Genomic DNA, 24322 nt, shown 5'->3' with positions numbered 1-24322 from the left:
TGGTCGGGGACTCCAATCGAGTCAGGATGTAAGGCAAGCGGAATGATAATGTGATGAAATCAATGGTAGATCAACAATGATCAAAGAGTACTCGAGTGCTTGAGTCTTTGTTTAGATAGTTTGACTGGATGTGAATGGATTGAGTGGATTAAATGGATTGAGTGGATTGAGTGGTTTTGAATGGATGTGAACGGAAACAGATATTGATGTTGATATTAATACCGTTACCATGACCATCATCATCACCGTTACCAATATAAAATCAGAGTTGGAGTAAGATATGAGAGTGATAGGCAGGTGAGTGAATTAAATGATAACCAACGATGTTCATACATATTAGGTACATATTATCGTAGATACATATTAGATACATATTAGATATCGTACATGAGATCCATATCATACATATTCACATTTACACACTCACATACCCAGCTAGTTAAAATGTACTTCCCGAATGCGTTCAGACAGGTTTTGGAATTCCTTTTTGCGGAGTACTTGAGGAGGAGGTAAGTGGTGGATCCCAAGAATGACCAGGTATATATGTAAGTGTGTACTCAAATATATATCGTATCATATATCGTAAATACCCATAGTATAGATAATATTGAATAATGAAGAGATCTCATAGATGATAGATCTAGAAGTGAAGTGTAGAGAATATTATTATTTAGACGAACATACAAAGAAGAAGTGTATGGCACGCAAATAGAGAGGAGAGGAATCAAAATACCTAGATACTCTTGTAAATAAACCTTCCCAATACGAAAAATACAAGAACAAAGAAAAGATACATCCGATATTAACAATTATCTACAAAGCTTCACACGGTAATGGTTGTAGTTATTATGATGGCGATAATATAAATACACACACAACTTTCCTTCAATTCTACGCCTCCCTTTTCTCCTCTCCCATCCCACCAAGAAATAAGTATTTGAAATACTTTTCATCATCTCACTCCCACACAAGTTACAACAAATAAAAAAAACAGTCGGGTCCTACCTAACCTACCTACACCTTACAAGTTTGGTAACGGTCGACGGCAAACGGCCATCCGTACGAAATGATTGGACTTCATGAAAAGCATCCATGGTGTTGCAACTTGCAATGGGCAAGACAAATCCCGAATGGTAAGCCACATGGAATCTAGATATCTAGATATGGATCGGATACACAATCCGGAATTCTCCTAGTCACTCTAGATGCATCCATCCACACGAATGGGTTTTGGAATTTCGATTCGGGTGTGTGCATGTAAGATTACTCCCTACTACTACCTACTACCTACTACATCGTGGATATCTAGCTACTAGGTATGTTCTCACTTCCAAAAGATTTTCATAAAGGATGGAGAGACCGGAAGCGATCATGAATCTTCCAAAAACGTGTAAATCTGAGACAATTGTGCCTCCTTTAAAGACTCCTCCAAACAAAATGGTGAGAGATGGGATTACAGTACATTCGGTACATGCATACAACGTCCGTCTCAATACCATCTGAACTGATATCATTGGATAATACCAACCCGGGGATTTCGGAGCGCGTTGAGTTTGATACTAAACCATCCCTCCTTGATTCATCATGCAAGAAGAGAGAAACCTGGAAGATCGCAGAGTGGTGACATCTCATGATACCTATCAGTACATCATCAGTTTGAAGATATGCATGCACTCACTCGTATTGATCTTCCCGATAGCACATCTCTTTCATTGTGAGGTAGACTGTTTTTCTGATTATCAATGAATCTCTTCCCCGTCCCCAAGGTCAAAGAGCGGTTCTCTTCTCGTTTTCGTGTATCTGGCTGGTGTATCGTATGGCCACTTTCATACATGCAGCCAACGATTGATCGATTGGCATATGGATGTACATGTCAGAAATCCTACCTTGTGAAAGTCAACGGCCAAGCAATGTCACGTAGATATGGGAACAATCAACTTTTGGCCGAGAGTCTTGAGGATTAGATCACGGGTAGGTAATGATTCTTGATGATTCGTGACAGTCTCCTCTACCTTACCTCCCTCCTCTCTTCTCCTCGCCTCTCCTCTCTCTCCAGTCAAAAGACTCAAATCCGTGCCGTATCTTCCAGCAGTGGATTTATTCATCCATTCATCATGATCTGTGATGAAAAATCAAGCTTTTTCTGATTTTCCCCTCGCAAAACCCTTGTAACTTTTACAATTAGTTCTGCACATATATGACGCTAAACTTTACAAAGCGACGATCAATCTTGTCTGCCGAGAGACCTTTTTTCTAAATACCACACAAAGATTAACACCTGACAAAGTTACAACAAACCATCTAAAGTGACCTTACATCATCCAAATCATTCTCGTCATTTTTGATTCGACAAGGAATTCTTTATCTCCTCACTAATCATACGGCTTCTATTTGCCCACAACACTTCTAGATCGATTGTTAAACCCTGTCAAAGATTCCAATTCGCGATTCCCACCTCCAATACACCGTATTGAATACGCTTTGGACCTTTGGATACAAATTCGGGAACGATACCTACGCTTGCAGTAGGACAATCGGGGTTAACCAGAAAGCTTTCCTCTTTCGGACATATCTCAACACCCACCCCTTCTTTAAAATATGCCACCAACTCAGTTACCCGCGTCGGGGAACCCTCTGTTCGTATACCTAGCTGATTGCAACCTTAACGTCTGGAGAAGAGCACGATGTACTGACAAATATGTGAATAGAGTCTTCTTTGATATCACAATTGGAGGTTAGTCATCTTACGGCATGATCCATCCAGAAACTATACTATTTTTCATGCATATCTTTAAACACGGAAACGGCGGAGTCTAAATGTTTAGCATTCCGAAGTACCGGGTCCTTCCACATCAAATCGTGTGATCGCTGATCTCTTTGTCTTTTGCTTCTTTTGCCCACGTGCTTCACTCCCCTTTATTTTTGGAAGGAGTGTTCCGGTATTTCCAGCTAGTAGCTTGGGGAACCGGTTTTTTGTTTGTCTGTTCATTGAAGTTCATCACGTGTTATCTTTGAACATCTCCAATCCTGAAGATAGTACATGAATCTCTAACATCAACCAGGTGAGCCACTCGGACGTATCCAATTTGAGCTCTTCGCCGATGTCGTTCCCAAGACGGCCGAGAATTTCCGTCAATTCTGTACCGGGGAAACCAAAAATCATCTTGGTAGACCGCAAGGATACAAAGGCAGTAAATTCCATCGAATCGTATGACCCCTTCCCTCTTGCGCTGATTCACTTCTAACATGTCGTATAGATCAAGGATTTCATGTGTCAGGGGGGTGATTTCTTGAATGGCGATGGTACGGGCTCTACTTGTATTTACGGACTGAGTAAATTCGATGATGAGAATTTTACCCATAAGCATACGGAACCGGGACTTTTGTCCATGGCGGTATGTTTTTGTCCAATCTTTCTCGTAGTCCGGTAGCTGGATATGAAACTAATATGGATATAGAATGCTGGTCCAAATACCAATGGTTCTCAATGTAAGTCATCTCATCTTTTTACATCCTACTTGCATATTCCTCCCCTTTACCTTGTCACCACACCCAAATCAAACCACTGACATCCCTCTAGTCTTCATAACCACAGTCCCAACCCCCTTCCTCGATAATAAACATGTTGTCTTTGGCAAAGTAGTCGATGGAATGGACGTCGTCCGTAAAATGGAAAATACTCGCACGAATCCAAAGGATGCTCCGCAATTACCCGTCGTCATTTCTCTATGCGGAGAAATGTAAATATGGAAATGGAGATGTGGATTTCAGATCAATTGCGAACGCAATGGGAAAATGGGAGCGTGTGAAAGAAAGATAGGCTTCTTCTATGATAGAGCGAGCTAAGATAGTTTTCCAGGAAGGTCAATAGATGTAGGACAATAGATGTCAAACCTGCACCTATCATATCATACCAGCACTGAGACATAATACAATATAGATATATCGAAGAACGAGATGGAAATTCTCATCTTCTTTCTTCATCACTGCACATTTTCTCATCTGTCATACAAAACAAACATTCGTCCTAGCGATCTTTTTTTCCCTCGAAGCTTATAGTTGTCGATGTATATACATGTATACATATATACATTCTCCCACTCTCCGCTTTCCCCTCTAAAATTTGAATTCATTATACTTCTCAATTTATTCAATCCATCGATTCATCATCTATTCATCACTCCCCCGTATACTCATAACTCTTTACAATATAAGATCTTATATAAATCATTAATCAGACTCCTCCCCTCCCTCTCCCCTCTCTTCTAATACAATACAATACAATACAATATAATAAAATATAACATCTCTCTCCTCAACTATAAACACACATCATATACAACATATAATATAAAACATAAAACACCACCTATCTTAATCATATATTCATAAATACTTCCACTCCTCTTATACCCATCCTCATTTTTATTCTCTCGTTCACAAGCACGATTAATTAGACCTTTAGATTTCGAGTATATTTTATATCTTATATCTTAATAGGTATTCTTTATAAGGAGAATAATCGTCTACGTTTTCTATTCTATTCTATTCTATTCTTTTCTTCAACGATATTTTATAAATGAATCACTACTCATCACATACATTACATACAACACACATATATACTAGGCATACAACACACGTCCAAAAAAACAATTATTCAAAATTTGAAATTCATGATTCATAAGAGATTCTGTATTCATCTATAATCATTCGTAACCAGCTACCTCGTACGATATGATATCTAACCTCCCAAAAACCTCACCACCTAGACACCCCCCCTCCCTCCTTCCCATCTCCATATGCAAGGAAAAAACGAAAAACAAAAACGAGTGTGGTAAAAAGCCATGCAAGTAAGTCTAATAGGGTATCATCATCCATATCCATATACTTTTCATATCCGCTCCATGCACCAAACCAAATCGAATGTCTTGTTCAAGTGCTCGAAATCCAAATCCAAATCCATATCCATATCCATCACCGAAAGAAAAAAGTCGTCGTTATCATCATCATCATCGTCATCGTCATAAAAAGCAAAGAGTAAAAGGAAAAGTAAAACGTAAAGTTAACAAAAGAAAATGAAATGTGGTGTATTGTAAAAATAGCCAGCCAGCCAGCCTCAGAATCATAAAGAATTCTAAAAAAGAAGAAGAGAAGAGAAAAGAAGAGAAAAAGCGCCTGCAAACTCCGTGGTAATGTAAGAAAACAAAAACGAACTCCAGGGTATCCGATCTATCTATCTATCATCTATCTATCTATCAATTTTGGCTGTGCTATGCTGTGCATGTAATTGAGTTGCCTCAAAGGAAAAAGGGGGGTATCTATCTAATCTATCTATCTATTTATCCACTCATCTATTCCTCCACTCCGTCCGTTGACTCTTTCCATCCCTGTTTGGACTCAATTCACGTTGCGACCTCGGATCTGGAGGGAGCGCTTCATGAAAGGTTGAATTGCAGGGTAAGGAGCGTAGGAGCCGCTTGCGGAAGCAACACCTGAAGGAGCTGAGGCACTTGCCGATGTGAATCCAGAAGGAGAAGCAGAAGCTACACTTGAAGAGACTGAAGTGCTTGCTGATGCGAATCCAGAAGTAGGAACTGAGGGAGCTCCAACGCCTGCTTGCGCATCAGTGGCGACACCTGTTGGATTTGCTACGCCGGACGTCTGAGTGACGTAAATGGTAACGGTGGTGAAGCCTTGATGTGCGGAGACTGAAGTAGCGGTTGCTACTTGTTCGGTGGTGGATGATTGTTGCTGAGTGGTGGATGACTGTTGCTCAGAGATGGAGGCTGCAGTGGTTGGTTGAACGTGAGCTGTTGTTCCAGCTGCAGCGAAGACGGTTGGCTTAGCAAAGAGATCGGTAGTTGCGCGCATAGACCATGGTTTTTGAGCGGCGGTGGGATCGACGACAAAGGGATTGACCATCTGACTCCATTGTGCAGCGTTGCTGAGCTCTTGAGGTGCAATATAAGAGACTTCATCCTTGTTGACAGTACCAGTGATAGCAATGTCGGCACAAGAAGTGTAGATTTCGCTGACGGTTGTCTTACCGGTCTTCTTATCCATGGTAGGCCAATCCCAAACCCAGTAAATGCTGTAGTCCTTGTTTGCTTGTGCTTCTACTGGGATCTGGAAATCAGTCTGGCACCAGAGGTTTGGACCCATTTGAGTTGTCTGTGAAAATTTATAAGCTTCTGCTCTTGCCATAGCAATAGTAACTTTGTTGGTCGGTTCGTCAACGAAGAGGTTGCCATTGGTATTGCCTGCAAGGAAGCATGCCATGTCATCAAAGTACTGAGTGGCAAGAAGCTTTCCTCGCTTGTCTCCGCCAGTACCATCTTTGTTCCATACTTTGTGAATGGCGTTGAATTTGTCGGTTGCTTTGCTGTCAGCTGTGCCGTAAACGTACACAATACCGCTGCCAAAGCCCTTGCCTTGTTCGGGAGTGTCTGCTTGTGTGGGCTCAGTAACATGTCCATTCTCTTGGTACCTGACAGCAACGAAGTCTCCTGGAGCAGCGCTCAAAATTTGTTGAGACGAGTCTAGAGGTTTTGCTCCTGGTACTTGTTTTGGGTTACAGATCGTTGTAGAATCGGGAACAGCGTTCAAGAGTTTCCAGAGATTGTCGTCGGGGTTGTATGCTCCAACGCGGGGAGTGTAAGCACGGGGGTAGCCTTTTGGAGTTGTGAACGTTCCATTGCGTGCAATGACTCTAAGTTCATCTGCCCATGTGTGAGCTGCCGTTAGTTGGAAAAGCAATAAGAGAGCCGCAATGCTGATTGAAATTGTAGACTTCATGTTGAAGTTTTTCGAGTTTCGAGCTGTGTGTGCTTGAATGATTGGATCGGGAGGATTTTTTCTTGCCTGCAAGGATGTGTATTTGATTTAAACTTAGGGGTTCGAGTTCTGCTTCTTCTGATCGAGTTCTTTGTGAATGTTGATTCGGTTCGGAGAGTTGTGAGATTGAAAGAAGTAATGGTTCGATTTATGGAGAAGAAGACATTGAAAGGTGATTGTGTAGAACTTTATAGATGATTCCCGGCCAGCGTGAACATTGTTTAGTATGACTGAACAATAGATATACTCGAGTAATAACAATGATTATGATTAAACAAAGACAATTGTATGAATCGAAGGTTGTTTTATTGTGACAGAGAACAATGGGGTGACTCCTCAAGCGAACTCGAGTGAATGCACTCGAGGAAAGGAAACGAACAAGAGAACAATGCAAAGCGAGATGGACGTCAAGAAGGAAAGTTGAAAGGTGAAGGTCCTTGGCAAATGCTTTCTCTTTGTACTTCCAGCGACAAAGAAAAATTCAAGGGAATGGATCACAACAGACCGGCTGGTATAATGGAAAGGAATGAACAACGACTGGGGAATACTGGATTAAAACTGTTTCTTGTAAACAAAGAAACGAGTAATGAATGAAAGAAAGAGAAATATCCAAAGCAATGTCTCCCAAGTGTCTCCCAAGTGTCTCCCAAGTGGAGTATCGAGGTAAACTTTGTAAGAAGAGAACGGCTTAGGTCCTATCGTCGGTCCCAAGTATGAATATTCTGATATTGGAAACATTTTCTGATGATTAGTTTGAATAACTTGAGAGCCAGGACGTGTTTTTGCGGGGTTTGTGCAAGGGGTAACTCGGGAGCGAGCATTGCAAGAAACGAAATGTCGCGAAAATGCTTGGTTGATGGTCAAAGTGTTCTTTGGGTCCTTGTCGTAAATGAACCATACCCAATTAAAATAGTCCCATTAGGTCAAGATGGGAATCTTAACGTTTGCTTTAATTACCAATCAACTGAGATATCTCAATTCATCTGTGGCACATTTTTGGTCTGGATGTCGGAGGTTGAGCCATTTACGTCGATTCAAGTGGCTTGAAAAGAGGCATAATCGGGAATACCTAGCCAGGAAGAATAGAGAGTTCATCGGCTCGTTGTTCGAATGGTATATATTGTGTTCGATTTGCAGGATTATATGAAATAAACGCCGACCTCTTGTTACACCAAACTATCATCATTCTAGACTCCAGTCCAAGGTATCCAGTAGATGGTACTTTGATACTACTACTAAGGTCATAATGAATCCTCTGATGTTTTCGGAATTTATGCCGTTTGAACTTTGCCGGTCATCTCGTCTGAGGTTTGAGAGAGATGTGATGAGGTGTGTATAGGTTGAGATGGAATTACAAATGTTTATTAAACAAACATCTGAAGTTTGAACCAGTTCGACCTAGATTCTTCTATGGGCATGTACTTTATACCGTGTTTCAAATATCTTGGTGTAGGGTGATCCTGTGGTGGGATGGAAAGGCAATCTGTAACGAAGAATGATCGAGTATCGCGGCCCTTGTTTCAAATCCGAGAGAGAAACAAAATGTGACACGCTCCCGTGATAGATTCGATCTAGATGTTCAGCAAAGAAGTGTGTCTGGAGATTACTGCCAATGATTGAGTAGTTGTTCCTTTGAACAATCACCATTTTTGAGTCGTGTGTCGGAGAAGATCCGCCTTGTGCTGTATAATTTCATGTGAGGGGATGTTTGAATGTTCTGAAATATCTACGCAGGTAGGTAGATACTAGTACCGTCTATTAACATCTGCTAATAAGTGTTGCATGTTTAGTGAAATTTTTATCAATAAACAATACCTCATATATCGATGATACCTGGGGACAACAGATTTTATATATATACCTATATATATATATACCTATATATATATAGTTGCACTTACACAGGTATTGGTTCGACTCCACTCCATCAATGCTCCCACGTGACTCCCTAGTACATTTAATACTCCGACAGAAAATGCATTTCGCACCAAGATCGGATTATCCTTCAATCAGCCTTTATTACGCACAGACAGGTAGATCAGCACGCTCCACTCTTTTGATATATCTGCTTACGAAAGAACATCTGATTGACTGACTGTCTCACTGTATCATAAACAGACAATGAGTGACTTTTTATCAGTTGCCTATAATATACCTCTTATTATATCATCTATGATATTCGTACCTAGCTGGCAATCATTCGAAACATGTTTGGCGGGTACATGAAACTGATGACTACACCTAGCTAGGTATACGATATGCATTTCACGACATATCTTTTGATAAGGAATCCATCATCAAATCGATTGACGTGACACTTCTATCTCATATCCTTTGGCCTCCGCTAATATGTAGTAGTGAGAGTGGATAGTTGGGTAGGAACAGGTAGCCTTATCAAATAACAAATGGAATGAATGAATAGATGATGTCACAGAAACAACTCACAGGATGGGCCATCTTAAGGTCAGCGAGTAGATCATCATCTGATAACCTTACTTCACATCTCAATGCTTTTCCTTGGAAACTAATAGCCTTGGAGAGCTGGTCCACCACCACAATAACAACAAGAATAACAGCAACCTTTGATTTGTTATGAGAGCCATTCCTAATCCGAACACATCGGCTTCTCCTTCCTCCACGGGAATTATAGAAAACAACCTCCTATTGTTTTCGTCGCTGGAGATCATACAGTGATGGCTGACTTGAGCTTAAATTCGACAAGCTTTGTGAGCAGAAGGTTCAATTCTTCTACCTTTGTCATATCAGAGGATGATTCGTATGGAGAACAACCATATATCTACATTAAATTGGGTTTCAACTACGTGATCATAACGGATACGGGATGCAATTCGCCTCGAGACAGGACAATCAAGCTTACATCACTACGCCAATTTATCGAAGAACACCCTATTGCATCCTTTAACAACCAGAGTTTGAATCCGAATGGCGAGAAACCATACATCATAATCTGCACTCATTGCCATTATGATCACATTCTTGGCCTTCCAGAGTTTCTGTCGTCAAATCCTACCATAGTAGCCTCGGAGAATGGCAAATCTTTCATTCTCGAAGATTTACCGACGAGCTCTCTTTGTAAATATATGAACGTATCGACACCGAATTACAAAGTCTCACACTGGGCTCGTCAGCTGGAGTACTTCTCGATGCACAACACCCACTTCCGCATCCAATTCATACAAATCCCAGGCGTAAGCTCAATCACCATTTCATATCATCCTCCACTATCTTCAGTTTTACTTGAATGTTTCATCTACCGCTTCCTTCTCTTCCGAAAGTCTCCCTTGATGTGCAATCACTAATTCTCGGTGTTAGCATACACCCGACTCACTTGCCTGGTATGATATTGAAGAACATTATTTGTTTGTTGGTGATACTCTCTACACGAGACACAGATATCCTGTCATATCCGAACTTCCAGATGAGGCAGATCAAAACCCTAGTCTACCTTCTACTCAAGGCGCGATAATCTTTCCAGAAGAGGGAGGCAATTGGATTCAATACATGACATCACTTAACCTACTCTCATCTTTCGCAAAGCATCGAAATTCTGAACTCAAAAGGCTACATGAATCGAGCGAGACAGCGGCACCAAGAGTACGACTTGCTTGTGGCCACTTGACGTATGCAGTAGATGCGGAGGAGATGATTATCGAGGTACAAGCTTTGTTCTGGAGGATTATTTCGGGAAAAATGGCAGTGAAAAGGACTGACGTGAAGAGAGGGGTCATGCACGACTATTGGTTGGAGAATGATGAGTCTAAATACGGAGTTATGGCACCTCGTCATCTCGCCGAGGAGGCGAGACTACACTTTCAACCTAAGCAACGAGCAGAAAAGCATCTGAATTATTGATTTTCAGCCTCAATGTCTTGGTATTGCTGTGATTTTTATCTCAGCTATTACAAGGGCAGTTCTCTAGCTGCAGAATTCGCTACATCAATTCGCGATCCATGCAAGCCATCAAAGCCTTGGACAGGGGAACCTTGAAATATCATTCTTGACCGCTACAATGCATGCAATTCAAGGAACAATTGACGTCCAAAATGAGCTGCATTTGACATTGACATGTCCGCACAACAGAAACACGTGCTTTATCGCCCTTGGTCCTTCTTACACGCAAATCATGAAACGCAACCGAGATAAACGTTGATTGAAACGTTGCATTGCCTTTTTATATCAGGTTTACCTTCCCGTTAGTCGTATGGTACTGGGAGCATTGCATGCATTTGAGCGTTTCCAAAAATCTCCTTCAATTTCATCCCAAACCCCCAAAATCGGCCATCTGCCCAATTCCACAAGATTTGAGCATGATAGACAATAAATACATCAGATGAGACATGCATTCCCATGCTACGAACCCGCATGCCCAAGATCGGAAAGGCGCAGTACCCCTCTACCAAAGTGAAAGGCTTGGAAGGCACGTGAGATACTCGTGCAATGGTCTGGTGGATGTGCTGTCACGGAAAGTTGCAGATTCCAAGGGTACGAAAACCGCTCGGATAGGTGCAGAGGTACTGAGGTTGTGAGAGACGGGATGGTTGTAGAGATGAAGATCGGAGAATTGTATCTCTCATAGCGATGCTGTGAAATTATATTTGGTGCTTCGTGCGCCAAAATGAGAGAATGTCTGAATGTCTAGGTAAGGTGAGGGGGGAGAAGGAGCATAAAATTAGCTGAAACATACAGGCTCCGACCAATCAGTTGTACCTTGGCGCCACTTCTCTAGCTGTCAGAATAAAGAAGAAAGTTCATATCCGACCGTTGCACAAGAAAAACAAACGCCGAACTTCTAACTCATTTGGTCCATCCGGACAGTTCCGATCGGTTATGCTTTCCGCTCGCACACTAGAAGGTGTCAATCAATCTATCATTTGAAGCCATTGGTTACCACATGTGAATAGGGTTTATTTAGGGAAAGATAAGCATTTGAGTGAGTATCTGATCTGGTCACAAGCATTGATGAAGCTTTCGATACTTCCTCCATATGGCTGGCTCATGCCATTTATCTTTTCGTATCCTCTTCTACGGACATTGCTTCTCATTATTCCTCATTCCCTTTGAACATCAGCTCATTTCCTTCACACCTCTACACATTCACAGTCATCATGGTGAGACAAACCGAAGCCTAGCCTGCACCCCTCGGTGGCTTTCACAAAGCTTATTGACTTATCAATAAACGTTGCACAAACCAACAAATCATATCCTAACTACATCGGCCCAGAAACCCATTTCAATATTCTCCCCTAGAATAATGCCACCGACAAAGCTGTCGTATAACCCGATATGCACACCAAAATGCAGAATCCATGAAGTGGTTTCTACTATTGTTCTCACCGTGATACTGCATATACTTTGCAGTAATCAGTACTTTCATCGTTTTGAGTTGCTGTTGTATGCGTAAGTGACTTGGAATCGCGTCCCTAGAGTACCTTGTATAAAGGTTTTACCAATTGTTTGTATTAAAGACCTGGTAGTTGGATTGTTGTTTTCTTCTACGTATACTATTCTGGAAATAAGTTCGCTACGTTTTCATTCCGCTGCTTAAGGATTCTCTTTTCCGCAATATCATTTCGGCATCGCCTACTTTCCCGCAGGAGGTCAATTTGTTTGCTACAGAAGATCTGTCATCCTACAAAATCCAGCAATCACTCATACTGAATTCCTACCTGAAACTTCCTGGCAGAGAATCAGCGGCATAAAGTATCCGTTGGTCGGTCTCGGTGGCACCTTCATAATCCACACTATCCTCTCCATTTGATTATAAAGAGCTGGTAAACTTGAAATTCTGTGAATCATACAATCCTTTCGTAAGATCCCAGATGATGATCGATGAAAGGAGAGAGATATTGTGATTTGTTCATCCACTGGCTCTTGGACATTTGAATCGAATAAATCACAAGGGAGTTGACTGGAAGTTGAATGGTAATTCACTTACACTGAATCACCTATACGGAAATTAAGCCCCATACAGACTCAATATCTAAGATCAGCCTCTATTAGCATAGCCCAGGCTATGAGATTGATACCTTGAAGTTTTGGGGCTGTCAAAGTCTTTCCACATCTCCAGACAGAGATAAAAGGAGCAAGACTTCTTTCAACCTCCTCCTCATATCCCACAACCAAACAAAATAACAAATAACAACACCCTCTCAAACATGTCCTTCACAAGAGAAAGGGTCTACGACCCCGAAATCGGCCAAACCCACACCACCACCTCCTCGGACCAAGACCACCCGCTCAACTCCAAAGAAATCGCCATCCACAGCTCATCCCTCGAAGAAGGGAGTACCTGGTACGCCAAAGCTCATCGCTACACCAGTCGTTTCGGCGTCGAATCCCGCGGCATCGAACGCGTTCCCAGCGATGAACGCAGTACTGCAGGTATGAGCCAGATCGGCACATTATGGCTATCGGCCAACTTGGTTGTGTCCTCTTTTGCGCTTGGAGCATTGAGCTACCCGGTTTTTCATCTGGGGTTTGCGGATACGGTGTTGATTATTCTATTTGTGAATTTGCTGGGGGTGGTACCCGTTGCGTTTTTCTCAATGTTTGGACCGAGGTTTGGGTTGAGACAGATGGTTTTGAGTAGGTTTTATTTTGGATGGTATGGGGTTAAGATTAGTGAGTTTGCCTCCCTTTTCTCTAATTGTATTGTGTCATCGAGTTTCGGTCGAAAAATCATACTAATTTCTCTAGTTGCAATCTTCAACTGTCTTGCGTGTATTGGCTGGTCCGCCGTGAACGTCATAGTTGGGGCGCAACTCTTCAACGCCGTGAACCCTCGCATGCCAGGCTGGGCGGGAATAATCGTCATCGCAGCAGCTACCTTCATCGTAACCCTTTTTGGCTACAAAATCGTACACACTTATGAACGCTACTCCTGGATCCCCTGTCTCATAATCTTCCTCATTGTGCTTGGAGAATTTGCCCATAGTGGTAACTTCATCAACACTCCCATGAGCGTTGGCAAATCCGAAACAGGAGCCTGTCTTTCCTTCGCAGCGAGTATCTTTGGGTTTGCCACGGGCTGGACAAGCTATGCCGCAGATTACACCGTATATCAACCTGTCGACCGCAGTCGGAAATCTATCTTCCTCTGGACATTCGCCGGGTTGATATTTCCCCTCTTATTCACTGAAATGTTAGGCGCAGCCGTCGCTACAGCAATGGCTGGAAACGGAGGAGACAACGTCTTCATGAGCAACTACACCAATTCAGGAATCGGAGGACTCCTCTCTTCAGTCCTCATTCCCCCACTTGGCAGGTTCGGACAATTCTGCATCGTCATCCTCGCTCTCTCCATCATCGCAAACAACTGTCCAAACATCTATTCCGTATCTCTCTCCCTGCAAGTGCTTTCCTCAGCCACTGCACGCGTACCGCGTTTCGTGTGGACCTTCATCGGAACACTCATCTATTGCGCGATTGCCATTCCGGGGTACGGAAATTTCGAAGCGGTGCTGGAGAATTTCATGCTCGTGATCGCTTACTGGCTCGCGATATATGAGGGAATCGCACTCTCGGAACATGTTTTCTTCAAAGGAGGATTTGAAGGATATCGACCTGAGAATTACATGGATGCGAGTCGGCTGCCGCCGGGTATAGCTGCCATGGTGGCTTTTCTTTTCGGGGTAATGGGCGCGGTGTTGGGTATGGCGCAGGTGTGGTTCACGGGGCCGATTGGGAAACTGTGTGGTGCGGAGTATGGAGGGGATGTAGGGTTTGAGCTGGCTTTTGCGTTTTCGGCAATCTCGTATTGTGGGTTGAGGTGGTTGGAGATTAGGAGGTTTGGTAGATAGGTGGCGCGGTGGGTCTGGATTGGATGTATATTATATGACCTGGCTTGACATGACATGATGCGATTTGGGATATGGTGGCGGGTGCTTTATTTATTGAAACTATCATGGCGACGGGTTCATTCTATACAAATATCAGGACAAAGGTTGGCGGGTGGCGAGATTTATGAAAGTATGTATTCAGACGTAGAAAAGGAAAGCAAAGCATGCAATAGAAAACGAGTATTTAATGTTGATGCGACTGACCTCTATTGATCCAAACAGCCGAACTTGGGTATCTATCTTTGTGTGCGTAGAAATTATGTGAGCAGCCTCTATCATGCACTGTATTCTCGTGAATCCTATATCATCGCTCCGGTTTCATGCCCTTCCTGGCTCAACCACGCTGCATCACAGATAGCTACCCTTCTGAAATCGACTGCCAAAGTCCGCCGCTTTGTTCAGCAATTCCTTCTTCTTTGCATGTCCTAAACGACCCCCCAATGCCATATCCTTTTCTCTATCAAACCCCCTCTTACTGGGGTCATCCTCTTCCTCCTTCTTTCCCTTTCCTCCTACTACGCTCCCTTCTGCATGCGCTTCATATAGAGATTTCCCTCTATTCTTAGCATTATATTCCCTAACCCTCCTATCAGTCTCTTCCGCCGCCCTACTCTCAGCTATTGTACGCGCAGATCCATTACTAGTAGAAGCAGCAGATTCTTGACGGCCCAAAACCGCATCCTCAAGTCGTTGACGCTTTTCTTCAGGAGTTTCAGTCCAGATGGCAGATACGCCCGTCTTCTCGGCCGGTGCTTTGGAACCCTTGCCTCCTGCAAACTTGCGCGCTTTCAGTTTGGTAGGATCGATCTTGGTGGTCCAGTCGGAGGAAGTGGGAGGGGCAAGCATCCAGTCTGGACGTTGGGGTTTCGCAGGCTCATTTGATTTAGCGGCCGCCGCCTGGGCTTCACGCGCCTGCTGAGATGCGAGAGCAATGGCGGCGGCGCTTCCTGCTGTGGGAGGGAGGGAAGGGCCATAGTCTGAGTCGCTGTCTGAATCTGAATTTGCTGGGTATGAAGGTCGTTCCGAGAGGGAAGCGGGTGGAGGAGCGGGCCCTAAAATGCGTTTTGGTGGCGGGGATGGCTTTCGTTGAGTGGGAATCGAAGGACCATACGAGTCGTCATCGTCTGAGCTTGCGATTTCGAGCTCATCTGGATTTTTGGAAGGTAGGGAAGGACCTGTGATGCGTGGAGAGGTAGATTTCGGTGGTGCAGAGGGTCCTATAACTCTTCGTGGTGGAGATTGAGGCTTCTTGGCGTTGGAGGGCTGAATTGGTGGGCCATAGTCATCGTCGTCGCTGCTTTCTATATTGACTTCATCTGGGTTTGTTGAAGGTGGTAGAGAGGGACCAAGAACTCGTGGTGGAGCTGCTGCTTGTATTTTGCGCGGTGGTGAATTAGGTACTTCGGAATCATCAATCGAGCGCTTTCGTTTTTGAAGATGGGGAGGTAGTTCGGGGCCTACAGAAGGCATGATGGTATTCAGTAAATTATGTTTTTGGGTTATGAAACGTCGAGTATGATCACAGGTATATGTTGTGGAAAGAGGATGTGAAGATGGTTAACTTCAATATTTATGTAACCACGATCCAATTGGATAGTTGTTTCCGAGCCGTGCCACACAATCTGAGAAGGTTGCGTGCCTGAGCGATTATCTTCACGAATCAATCAGCACTTAATTCATCACTTGCAGTTGGGCTGACTTGTTCTGTAAATGCTTGACTTTGTAATAGAGATTAAACGTCGCGAGTGCAGTAAAATAATTGTCGCCGGTTCTAAGCGACTTGTCCTATCACAAGCTTGAAGCTATCACAGAGGTAGTCTCAAACACCACCTTAGAGCTCACCAGCCCATTCAACACAATTACGATAACATTTCGCAAAGGATCAAATCACGACGCTTTTGAATTTGCTTTTTATTAAATGTTGGTCTGAGAAACCAGGTCTGCGAGAGTCCACGGACTGCGGCGCAAACAACTCAAGCTGTGGAATGATGCGCCAGAGCAGGTAGTCTCGATGACCCCTCCTTCGGAAAACAGTCCTGGTGCGGAGGAAGATACAGTTGATGAACACGATGTTCTCGGAAATGGATTCGCGGATGCATCACAGGACGTCGACGCAGAAGATGTAGAGTATTTGGCTGGAGGTCGGATTTCTGAGCTGCTACAAGAAGAGAGAGATGAGGGCACCTTGACGCCGCAGAAGTTGGGGAATGGTACAAAGTACAAGCAGCCTCAAGATTTTGAGAATGCATCCGAGGATGGATCTGTGGGAGCACCTCCTCGGAGGATCGGTAGTCCCATAGACTCAGTCTTATCTATTCCAGATGATTCTCCCTCTGTCCAGGTAGGATAAGTCATGAAGGCAATAGAAGATTGCTAATATTTGGTAGGGCTCCATGTTGTCCTCTCCTGCTGGAAGTGGTATATTACCATCAGTCGCATCAAGGCCAGGCCTCGATAGTCCTACTCCATCGTTTCGACCATTCGACCGCCGGTTCTCCTCGCGTCTTTCCATATCATCCCTAAATGTTCCTCGCTCCAGCTCGCCTGGTTTCATGAGACCACATTCGCGGCAGGTTTCAATTAATAGCCAGATGCTACAAGATGCAGGAGACACAGATACACCGTCTCCACCTTGGGAGGTTGTGCGGTGGACAAAATTGAAGAAACTTAGCGGGCAAGCATTTTCTGAAGTTGGCAAGCGTAATTTTGGTACAACAACATGTATAGCAGTTTCTGCATCTATAGTGCTAGGCACATCGAAAGGAATAATTTTAATTTTTGACTACCATCAAAATCTCAAATCTATAATTGGACCGGGTACAAAGGGTAAGCATCCAAGATTCAATATTTGTGTTCTGGCTCTTTAACTGACCACCATAGCTGTTGAATCTGGCGCCGTAACATCTATTGCCATATCTGCTGATCACCTTGTGGTTGCTGGTGGTCATGCCAATGGTAGTATTTTCACGTGGGAAACCGCAAGACCAGCTCGCCCATTTCTCCATATTCCATCACTCGAACCCTTCCAATTAGCGAACCGCAGTGCCGATGGCCATGCTCCAAACATTGCGATTCGACATCTAGGATTCTTGGGCACTAGACATACGGCACTTGTGTCAGCAGATGATCGTGGAATGGCCTTTACGCATCTTGCAACAAGAGGAATGGGTGCTGTTGGACGAACGGTCCGAACCACTAGGATACTCGGCCGATATCCAAATGATATTGGCACTTCCGGGAAGCCTCGAAAACCAAGCACGGTCTTGGCCTTCTCACCTCTCCCGCTTGGGAATGTAGAAAAAGGAACTGATACTCTAGGTTTGACTGCCATGTTGACCCCTTATCTACTCGTAATTGTATCCACAACTCCAATCGCCCAAACTCAACATAAAGCTGCTCGACCAAAAGAGGTCGCTGCCCACAGCGCTATGAGTGGTTGCCTCGCATGGTTTCCTGCAGTGAAACTGAAGGTTCCAGATCCTGATGATGGCAGCCAGAGTTCTAAAGTCAAGCTGGTATATTGTTGGTCCAATATTTTGACTGTGCTGGATGTGGAAGAGACACCAGCTGACAACAAAGATAAACCCCCAAGTCTATCCTTTAAACCTCGTAGTCGCTGGAGGGCGGAAGAAGCTATTGTTGCCGTTCAGTGGCTTAGTCGATCCGTTCTCACAGTATTGACGATTACACAACGCCTAATAATTTTGGAAGACGTAAGTATGCGAATGACTGAAGCATTCGATTTAGTACACAAACATATCTTTCACCAGGATTTATTTTCCGAACAACTGCATACCTTGGTGGAGCAATTGGACGAAGAAGACCCATCTATGCATGGTGTTGTTGCAGATGCATTTTATATGAGCTTCAAAGCTTACAAGAGTCGAATGTTTCTCCTTGGCTTCAATGATGTATCAATAGGAACACTATCGAATTGGGCAGACCGACTAATCGCATTGATGGAAGATGGTGATTATATTGGTGCCATTCAATTGGCGACATCTTATTATACTGGTGATGCAGATAAGTTGACCATTGGGCTACCGGAGGATACTACATTACGACATTCTATGGTACAAGACAAATTGGTCGAGATTATGACTGCTTCTCTCAAATTCGCTTTCGGTCAGCGACAAAGATACCCAGCTGCTACAGATGACCACCTCAAGCAATTGGCTGAAGCTTGCTTCGAAGCATCTCTTAGTATCAACGATATTGATTTCCTCTTCGATGAGGCCTTTGAATGGTACGAGGATGGAGGTTCGGAAGGTATTTTCCTTGAGGTTTTAGAACAGTACATATTGGAGCAACGTCTTACCTCAATACCACCTACTGTGGTTAAATCCATGGTTTCATACTTCGTTAGCAAAGGCTTCGAAAGCCGCTTGGAAGAGATGATATGCCAAATGGAGACGGCAACATTAGATATCGATGAGGTCACTACCCTCTGCAAACAGCACAATCTTTACGATGCCCTTATTTACGTCTGGAACCAAGCATTGCACGATTACATAACTCCTCTCATTGATCTTCTCACATTATTGGTTCCCCTGGTTCAAAATGGGGAATATTTCCACGATGGGAACGTGATGGAAGATCCCATATTTGGTGTTAATGCATTGAAAATGTTTCCATACATGTCATATACGTTTACAGGCCGAGTTTATCCTACCGGGGATCAACTTGAGGATCAAGAAGCTATGAATGCTAAAGCTGAACTTTACTGGTTTCTCTTCTCGGGAAAAACAATTTCTTGGCCAAAAGGAAATACTAAACCATTCTTAACAAAGCCGAACGAAGATATCGAACCTTCTTTTCCTTACTTAAGAATGGTTCTCAAATTTGACGCACCGAGCTTCCTCAGTGCTTTGAACGAGGCATTCGAGGACTCTTTTCTTAATGATACGCCAGATCGTGCTGTCAATGGTGGCTCAAATCGTGATATGTCGGAGGAGCATGTATTTGGCCTTTCCGTTAACAGACAATATATCGTCACGATACTCCTAGAGGTCATGAATGCCAACGAATTTGCATCAGAAGATACTATTTATTTGGACATGTTCATCGCTCGGAACTTACCGAAGTTTCCTCAGTATTTATTGCTTTCTGGGACATCTCTGCACAAAGTCTTGACAGGCTTGTGTAATTATCCTGGTGAGGATCTCGCAGATGATGCTCAACTCAGTGCAGAATACCTACTTTCAGTATACCATCCGACTGATCTAGTATCATTAATGCCTTTATTTCAAAAGGCAGGTTTTTACCGAGTTCTGAAAAGCATATACAAATCAGACAAACAATATAGCCAACTCGTTCAGGCATACTTTGATGATCCCGAGGATCGAGAAAAAATATTTGATTGTATCGCTGACTGCCTGAGACCTCGTTCTGGATTAACCAAGCGACAAGTTCGAGAGGTACATGAAGTTATTCAGAAGCATGCAAGTGATCTGGTCGGGCTCGATGCTAAAAAGGCTGCCTTGACAATCCAGAACTATGTTCCTACTCTCCACGAAAAGATGTTGGCCTCCCTTCCCGAACTTTCCGAGGTACAGTATATCTATTTGCACAGCATTATGGAAACAGCAACTGGACAAGAAGAGAGCCCCAAACGCTCACCCCCTGGTGAATTCACCGAGCAATATGTTCAGCTTATGTGTAAATATGACGCTCAACATGTGGTGGATTACGTTGAATTGGTGCAATCATCTGATCTCAGACTCGAGAAAGTCTTGCCTTTCATGGAAGAGAGTGGCGTTGTCGATGCTGCTGTGGTTTTGATGGCTCGCGAAGGTCAAATTAGAGCTGGTATGGATCGACTGATAGAACATCTAAGGATATTAGAGGCTACTCTGACGGGTATTATTTTCGCATCGGCTGACGCCAAGGGATCCATGAATACAAGCGAAGCCGTGGAAAATGCTCTCACTGCGCTTCAAAAATATATCAATGTGGGAATTTGGTTATGTCAAAGCCAAACGTCGACGCAGTCAACCCATGTAAACGGAACTCCTAGTAAAGGAAAGTCTTCCGGAAAATCTGAACTTCTTCCCGAAGAGGTGCTGTGGTTAGATCTTATAGATATTGCGGTACAAATTACCCGCACACTGTCTCCAGGCCTGGAGGACGCAAAAGCATCAACGTCAGATGAAATGGATCGTGAGAAGTTCACCACTCAACTCCGTACTCTTGTCCAGCGAACTTTTACAGCTCTTCTAACCTCGACATCAACACCAACATCCTTCGGCGAAAACTTATCTTTCTTGCGTATTTTACGAGCATTCTTAACGAAGGCATCAATTTCGTCTCCAAACCTCAGTGATCTGCGCGCCGTACTTGCTTCAGTATTCTCAGCATATGCTTACGAGGAGAGTATTCTGAGCTTAGCGAATAGATTACTCGACAAAGATCTCTTCGTTAATGTGCAGTCTGTTTCCAATCTTCGTCAAAGAGGATGGAGACCACGAGGCTCCACTTGTGAGGGCTGTGGTCGAAGAGCATGGGGGCCTGGTGTTTCGGGTGATGTATTTTCTCAGTGGGAAGAAAGAAAAGAGCTGGAAGAACAGGAGCGACAGAAAAGACGTTCTTTTTTGAGTGGAGGTGCTCCTGAACGAGGAAAGGGGGTAGCTCCAGCTAGGAGTGATAGTTTACCAAAGTTTGACGATGATGGTAGTGGACACAGGAATGGCAAAGGTAAAGGAAAGAGCATGGATGAAGAATCGGCAGCAGGGCCTCTAGATGAATTGAATGGTCAACGGGGTGGCAATGATGATAATGATGACAAGGGCCAGCAGGAGTTAGGACCACTAGTGGTGTTTGCTTGTAGACATATTTATCATCGGGCTTGCTTGGAGGCAATACAAATCGACGATAATGCGACAAGGCATGGGATTCATGATGGAAGGGAATTCAGGTGTCCTATAGACGGGTAGTAATAGGAATATAGTAATGGTATTTGTCGTGGAATATTTTAGTTGATTCGCATATCCTTCTCAGATCTTAGTTTTGCCTGTGAGGTCCACAATTTCATCGCAACAAAGTTTTCCCATACCAACGCCGTATCATGAATCCGTAGAGTAAAAATTTTCATGAAGCAAACCGTTATTGATGCGAAGCTCTTTGACTTCTCTCAACTTAAAAATATTCAAGCATTTTGCTTCGTGCTCTCCACAGCAGTACGGAAACATCCAAATTTTCCGGACCAGCCACACTTTTACATTTCCAGCCACGCTGCGACTAGCACATCGGTACCTGGAGCTAATTTAGATGACTAATCTAGAAGAAACGAATCATGTCCTTGATATTGATAGAGAGGATGATCACTGAGGTATTTTTGTATGGAAATTAGCAGGTGAGACCATAAACCGGAGGATCTTGGCCGTATTCCAAGCCACCAAATATATGTGATGTTGTTAGTATAAGGTTCTCGTTCGGACATCTTCGTGCTTGCGACGTATCCTACTTTTCTTGTCTCACATTTCCTACTTACTCTGAAGTCGTGATTTAAAAGCAACTCACGAGTCGCAATCAACATTGATAAAATAAAACCCCTAGATCTCAAACGAAGTCTTGGTGTTGAATACGCTTCTGTAACACCGCATGAAACTCGAAAGCCGGGTATTGAGATTACCGTGTAAAAGAGACCCAAGCACCGCCTCGTTGGATTTGGGTACTTCTGGAGTACTTCTCTGGAGTAGAAAGTCCTAAGTCTTGGTTTTGGTACTTTGTTTAAATTGATTCCTACAATCAAACGATAGCGAACGGACGGGAGATATTATTAAACGATACCATTTCATATTGTGATTTCGAGGACGACATAATTGGCTGTTGATCGAAAAATGGACGGCGACTTGTCAATAATTATGGAGCGGGCGGCCAACGAGACTACAATCGAATGTGATAGATATGGTCGTTGTTTTGAAGGTGATGATATTCCTTTTTGGCTCACCAAGGTTTGTTTGCTGGTTGAAATAGAAAGTTGGGCTATATACTAATGATGGTCAACAGACAGGACAAATAATCAGATGGTCAGTCTTCTGGGGGCTGTTCCTCATTTTCATGCTATGGATTATTGTCGGATATTGGCATGCGAAGAGAAGAATAGCAAAGGGCTTGAAACCGCTGGCATATCATAGGGTAAGAGGCCTTAACAGATTGTACGAAAGGACAATGCTAACAATGAATAGTGGATGTTAAACAGACGACAACGAGCACAATATGACCCAGCCTACCAGACCCCCAACGTATACTACAATCAATTTCCAGCGGCAGGGGGACAATATGGCATGCACCCTATGCCACCGCCAATGTATGATCCGAATGCGCCATTGCCACCCACATATCAACCACCTGCTGGAGCGACTAAAGTCGATCCGTCGCAATGGAGATCAGAACCAACAAGACGTCCAGCCGATGATGGTGGAGAGTCTGCTCCCGATTACGAGGCACCTCCTGGACCTCCTCCAACAAATCTCCAAACAAACAATACTGGCGCGAGCAATAATCCATTTCGAGGTTAATCGTAAAGGGATGTTTAATAAATGCTAGTGTTTGGGTATGGTTAATACGGCTGGTGAAGAGATTGAAATTGAAGAGGGATCAGCTTTCATGAGATATCATTGTGAATAAATGTACTATCCGGAATAGAACAATAGAAGATGCTGAAATTCAAAAAATATATTATTACCCATTACATAGTCTTACACACCACTAAGTGAAGCATTGGACACTATCCAAGGTCCATAGCATCAGGATCATCTTCTATAGCTTCCACACTCATATCTTCTACGTCAGTATCCCCTCCAATCATACTATTTGTATAGGCACGATCTTGTACAACTTCACCCACCGTTCCATCTGCCCCTCTCTCCTCCAGCCTTGCCTTCTCGTCCCACTTAGCTCTAGCCTTCTCCCTCGCCTCCAGAAATGCCTTCCGCACCAAATCTTGTTCCTCGGGCACACTGTGATTCCTCGGAATAGCTGTATCGTACAAGATGAGCTGATTATTCATACCGGCCAACTGCCCATCTTTATTAGCGAGGACGTGAGGTGGAATACGTGTTTCTCGCAAATGTTTGGATATGTCGGGGAGAAATATTAGCCGTCCATCATCGGAGGCGTCACTGTCTGATAGCTCATCGTCAAGATCATAGATGTAGACTTTGTGTTTGGAATCGTCTAGTTGCATTACATCATCTGCATCTTGCTGTCGTGCTCTTTTCGGTTTTATGGGTTTATGATCGCTGGTAGTAAATGTAGAGCTGGTGGTCGGTAGATCTGAGCTTAAGGTGGGTTGTTCAACTGGAACGTAGAGCTTCTGGCCATTGCGCTCTAGAGTATTGTTAGCCTGTGAACCTCATGCATTTGAATAGAGATAGAATAAATTATTGTAGGATATTTACCAAGATTAAGCAAGCTCATCCGTTTGGAGAGACGTTCATTGTCTTGTGTTTCTGCCTTCCTCTTCCTAATACCTGTCGCTTGATCCATCTTAACGACCCATCCCTCCCCTAATCACAAATCTTCTTTTCTGTTACTTAAAGTGTGCACGATAAAAGAAATCTCAATCTGTATGATCAGAAGAATAATTGTCAATTGAAAATCTTTCTTCTCTAGGGCAATTTATA

The 24322-nt window shown here is 43.5% G+C and overlaps 8 protein-coding genes across 8 annotated transcripts; 5 read left to right on the top strand and 3 right to left on the bottom strand.

The window, feature by feature from the left end:
• Positions 1-2598: 2598 nt before the first annotated feature.
• Positions 2599-3744, top strand: EAE98_001002 (uncharacterized protein; the record flags this gene model as incomplete). The annotated part of the gene is made up of 6 exons (XM_038948619.1): positions 2599-2636; positions 2709-2734; positions 3063-3208; positions 3258-3395; positions 3459-3489; positions 3581-3744. 6 exons carry the CDS (start codon positions 2599-2601, stop codon positions 3742-3744), a joined length of 543 nt encoding a protein of 180 aa, XP_038814885.1.
• Positions 3745-5400: 1656 nt separating this feature from the next.
• EAE98_001001 (uncharacterized protein) lies at positions 5401-6798 on the bottom strand (the record flags this gene model as incomplete). Its single annotated transcript, XM_038948618.1, has 1 exon — positions 5401-6798. The coding sequence occupies one exon, from the start codon at positions 6796-6798 to the stop codon at positions 5401-5403; it is 1398 nt and encodes a 465-aa protein (XP_038814884.1).
• Positions 6799-9530: 2732 nt separating this feature from the next.
• On the top strand, positions 9531-10710 carry EAE98_001000 (uncharacterized protein; the record flags this gene model as incomplete). The annotated part of the gene is made up of 2 exons (XM_038948617.1): positions 9531-10046; positions 10171-10710. The coding sequence occupies 2 exons, from the start codon at positions 9531-9533 to the stop codon at positions 10708-10710; spliced, it is 1056 nt and encodes a 351-aa protein (XP_038814883.1).
• Positions 10711-13013: 2303 nt separating this feature from the next.
• On the top strand, positions 13014-14657 carry EAE98_000999 (uncharacterized protein; the record flags this gene model as incomplete). The annotated part of the gene is made up of 2 exons (XM_038948616.1): positions 13014-13479; positions 13555-14657. 2 exons carry the CDS (start codon positions 13014-13016, stop codon positions 14655-14657), a joined length of 1569 nt encoding a protein of 522 aa, XP_038814882.1.
• Positions 14658-15044: 387 nt separating this feature from the next.
• EAE98_000998 (uncharacterized protein) lies at positions 15045-16166 on the bottom strand (the record flags this gene model as incomplete). The annotated part of the gene is made up of 1 exon (XM_038948615.1): positions 15045-16166. One exon carries the CDS (start codon positions 16164-16166, stop codon positions 15045-15047), a length of 1122 nt encoding a protein of 373 aa, XP_038814881.1.
• Positions 16167-16432: 266 nt separating this feature from the next.
• Positions 16433-21679, top strand: EAE98_000997 (uncharacterized protein). Its single transcript, XM_038948614.1, has 3 exons — positions 16433-17037; positions 17084-17522; positions 17577-21679. The coding sequence occupies exons 1-3, from the start codon at positions 16708-16710 to the stop codon at positions 21626-21628; spliced, it is 4821 nt and encodes a 1606-aa protein (XP_038814880.1). The 5' UTR covers positions 16433-16707; the 3' UTR covers positions 21629-21679.
• A 391-nt stretch (positions 21680-22070) lies between these two features.
• Positions 22071-23215, top strand: EAE98_000996 (uncharacterized protein; the record flags this gene model as incomplete). The annotated part of the gene is made up of 3 exons (XM_038948613.1): positions 22071-22648; positions 22704-22832; positions 22883-23215. The coding sequence occupies exons 1-3, from the start codon at positions 22535-22537 to the stop codon at positions 23213-23215; spliced, it is 576 nt and encodes a 191-aa protein (XP_038814879.1). The 5' UTR covers positions 22071-22534.
• Positions 23216-23424: 209 nt separating this feature from the next.
• On the bottom strand, positions 23425-24185 carry EAE98_000995 (uncharacterized protein; the record flags this gene model as incomplete). Its single annotated transcript, XM_038948612.1, has 2 exons — positions 23425-24026; positions 24098-24185. The coding sequence occupies 2 exons, from the start codon at positions 24183-24185 to the stop codon at positions 23425-23427; spliced, it is 690 nt and encodes a 229-aa protein (XP_038814878.1).
• Positions 24186-24322: the final 137 nt, after the last annotated feature.

Source organism: Botrytis deweyae (assembly GCF_014898535.1).
Source record: "Botrytis deweyae strain B1 chromosome Unknown BDEW_002, whole genome shotgun sequence".
Lineage (NCBI taxonomy): Eukaryota > Fungi > Ascomycota > Leotiomycetes > Helotiales > Sclerotiniaceae > Botrytis > Botrytis deweyae.
Note: the sequence above shows the minus strand (reverse complement) of the source record. Positions and strands in the feature narration are given on the sequence as shown.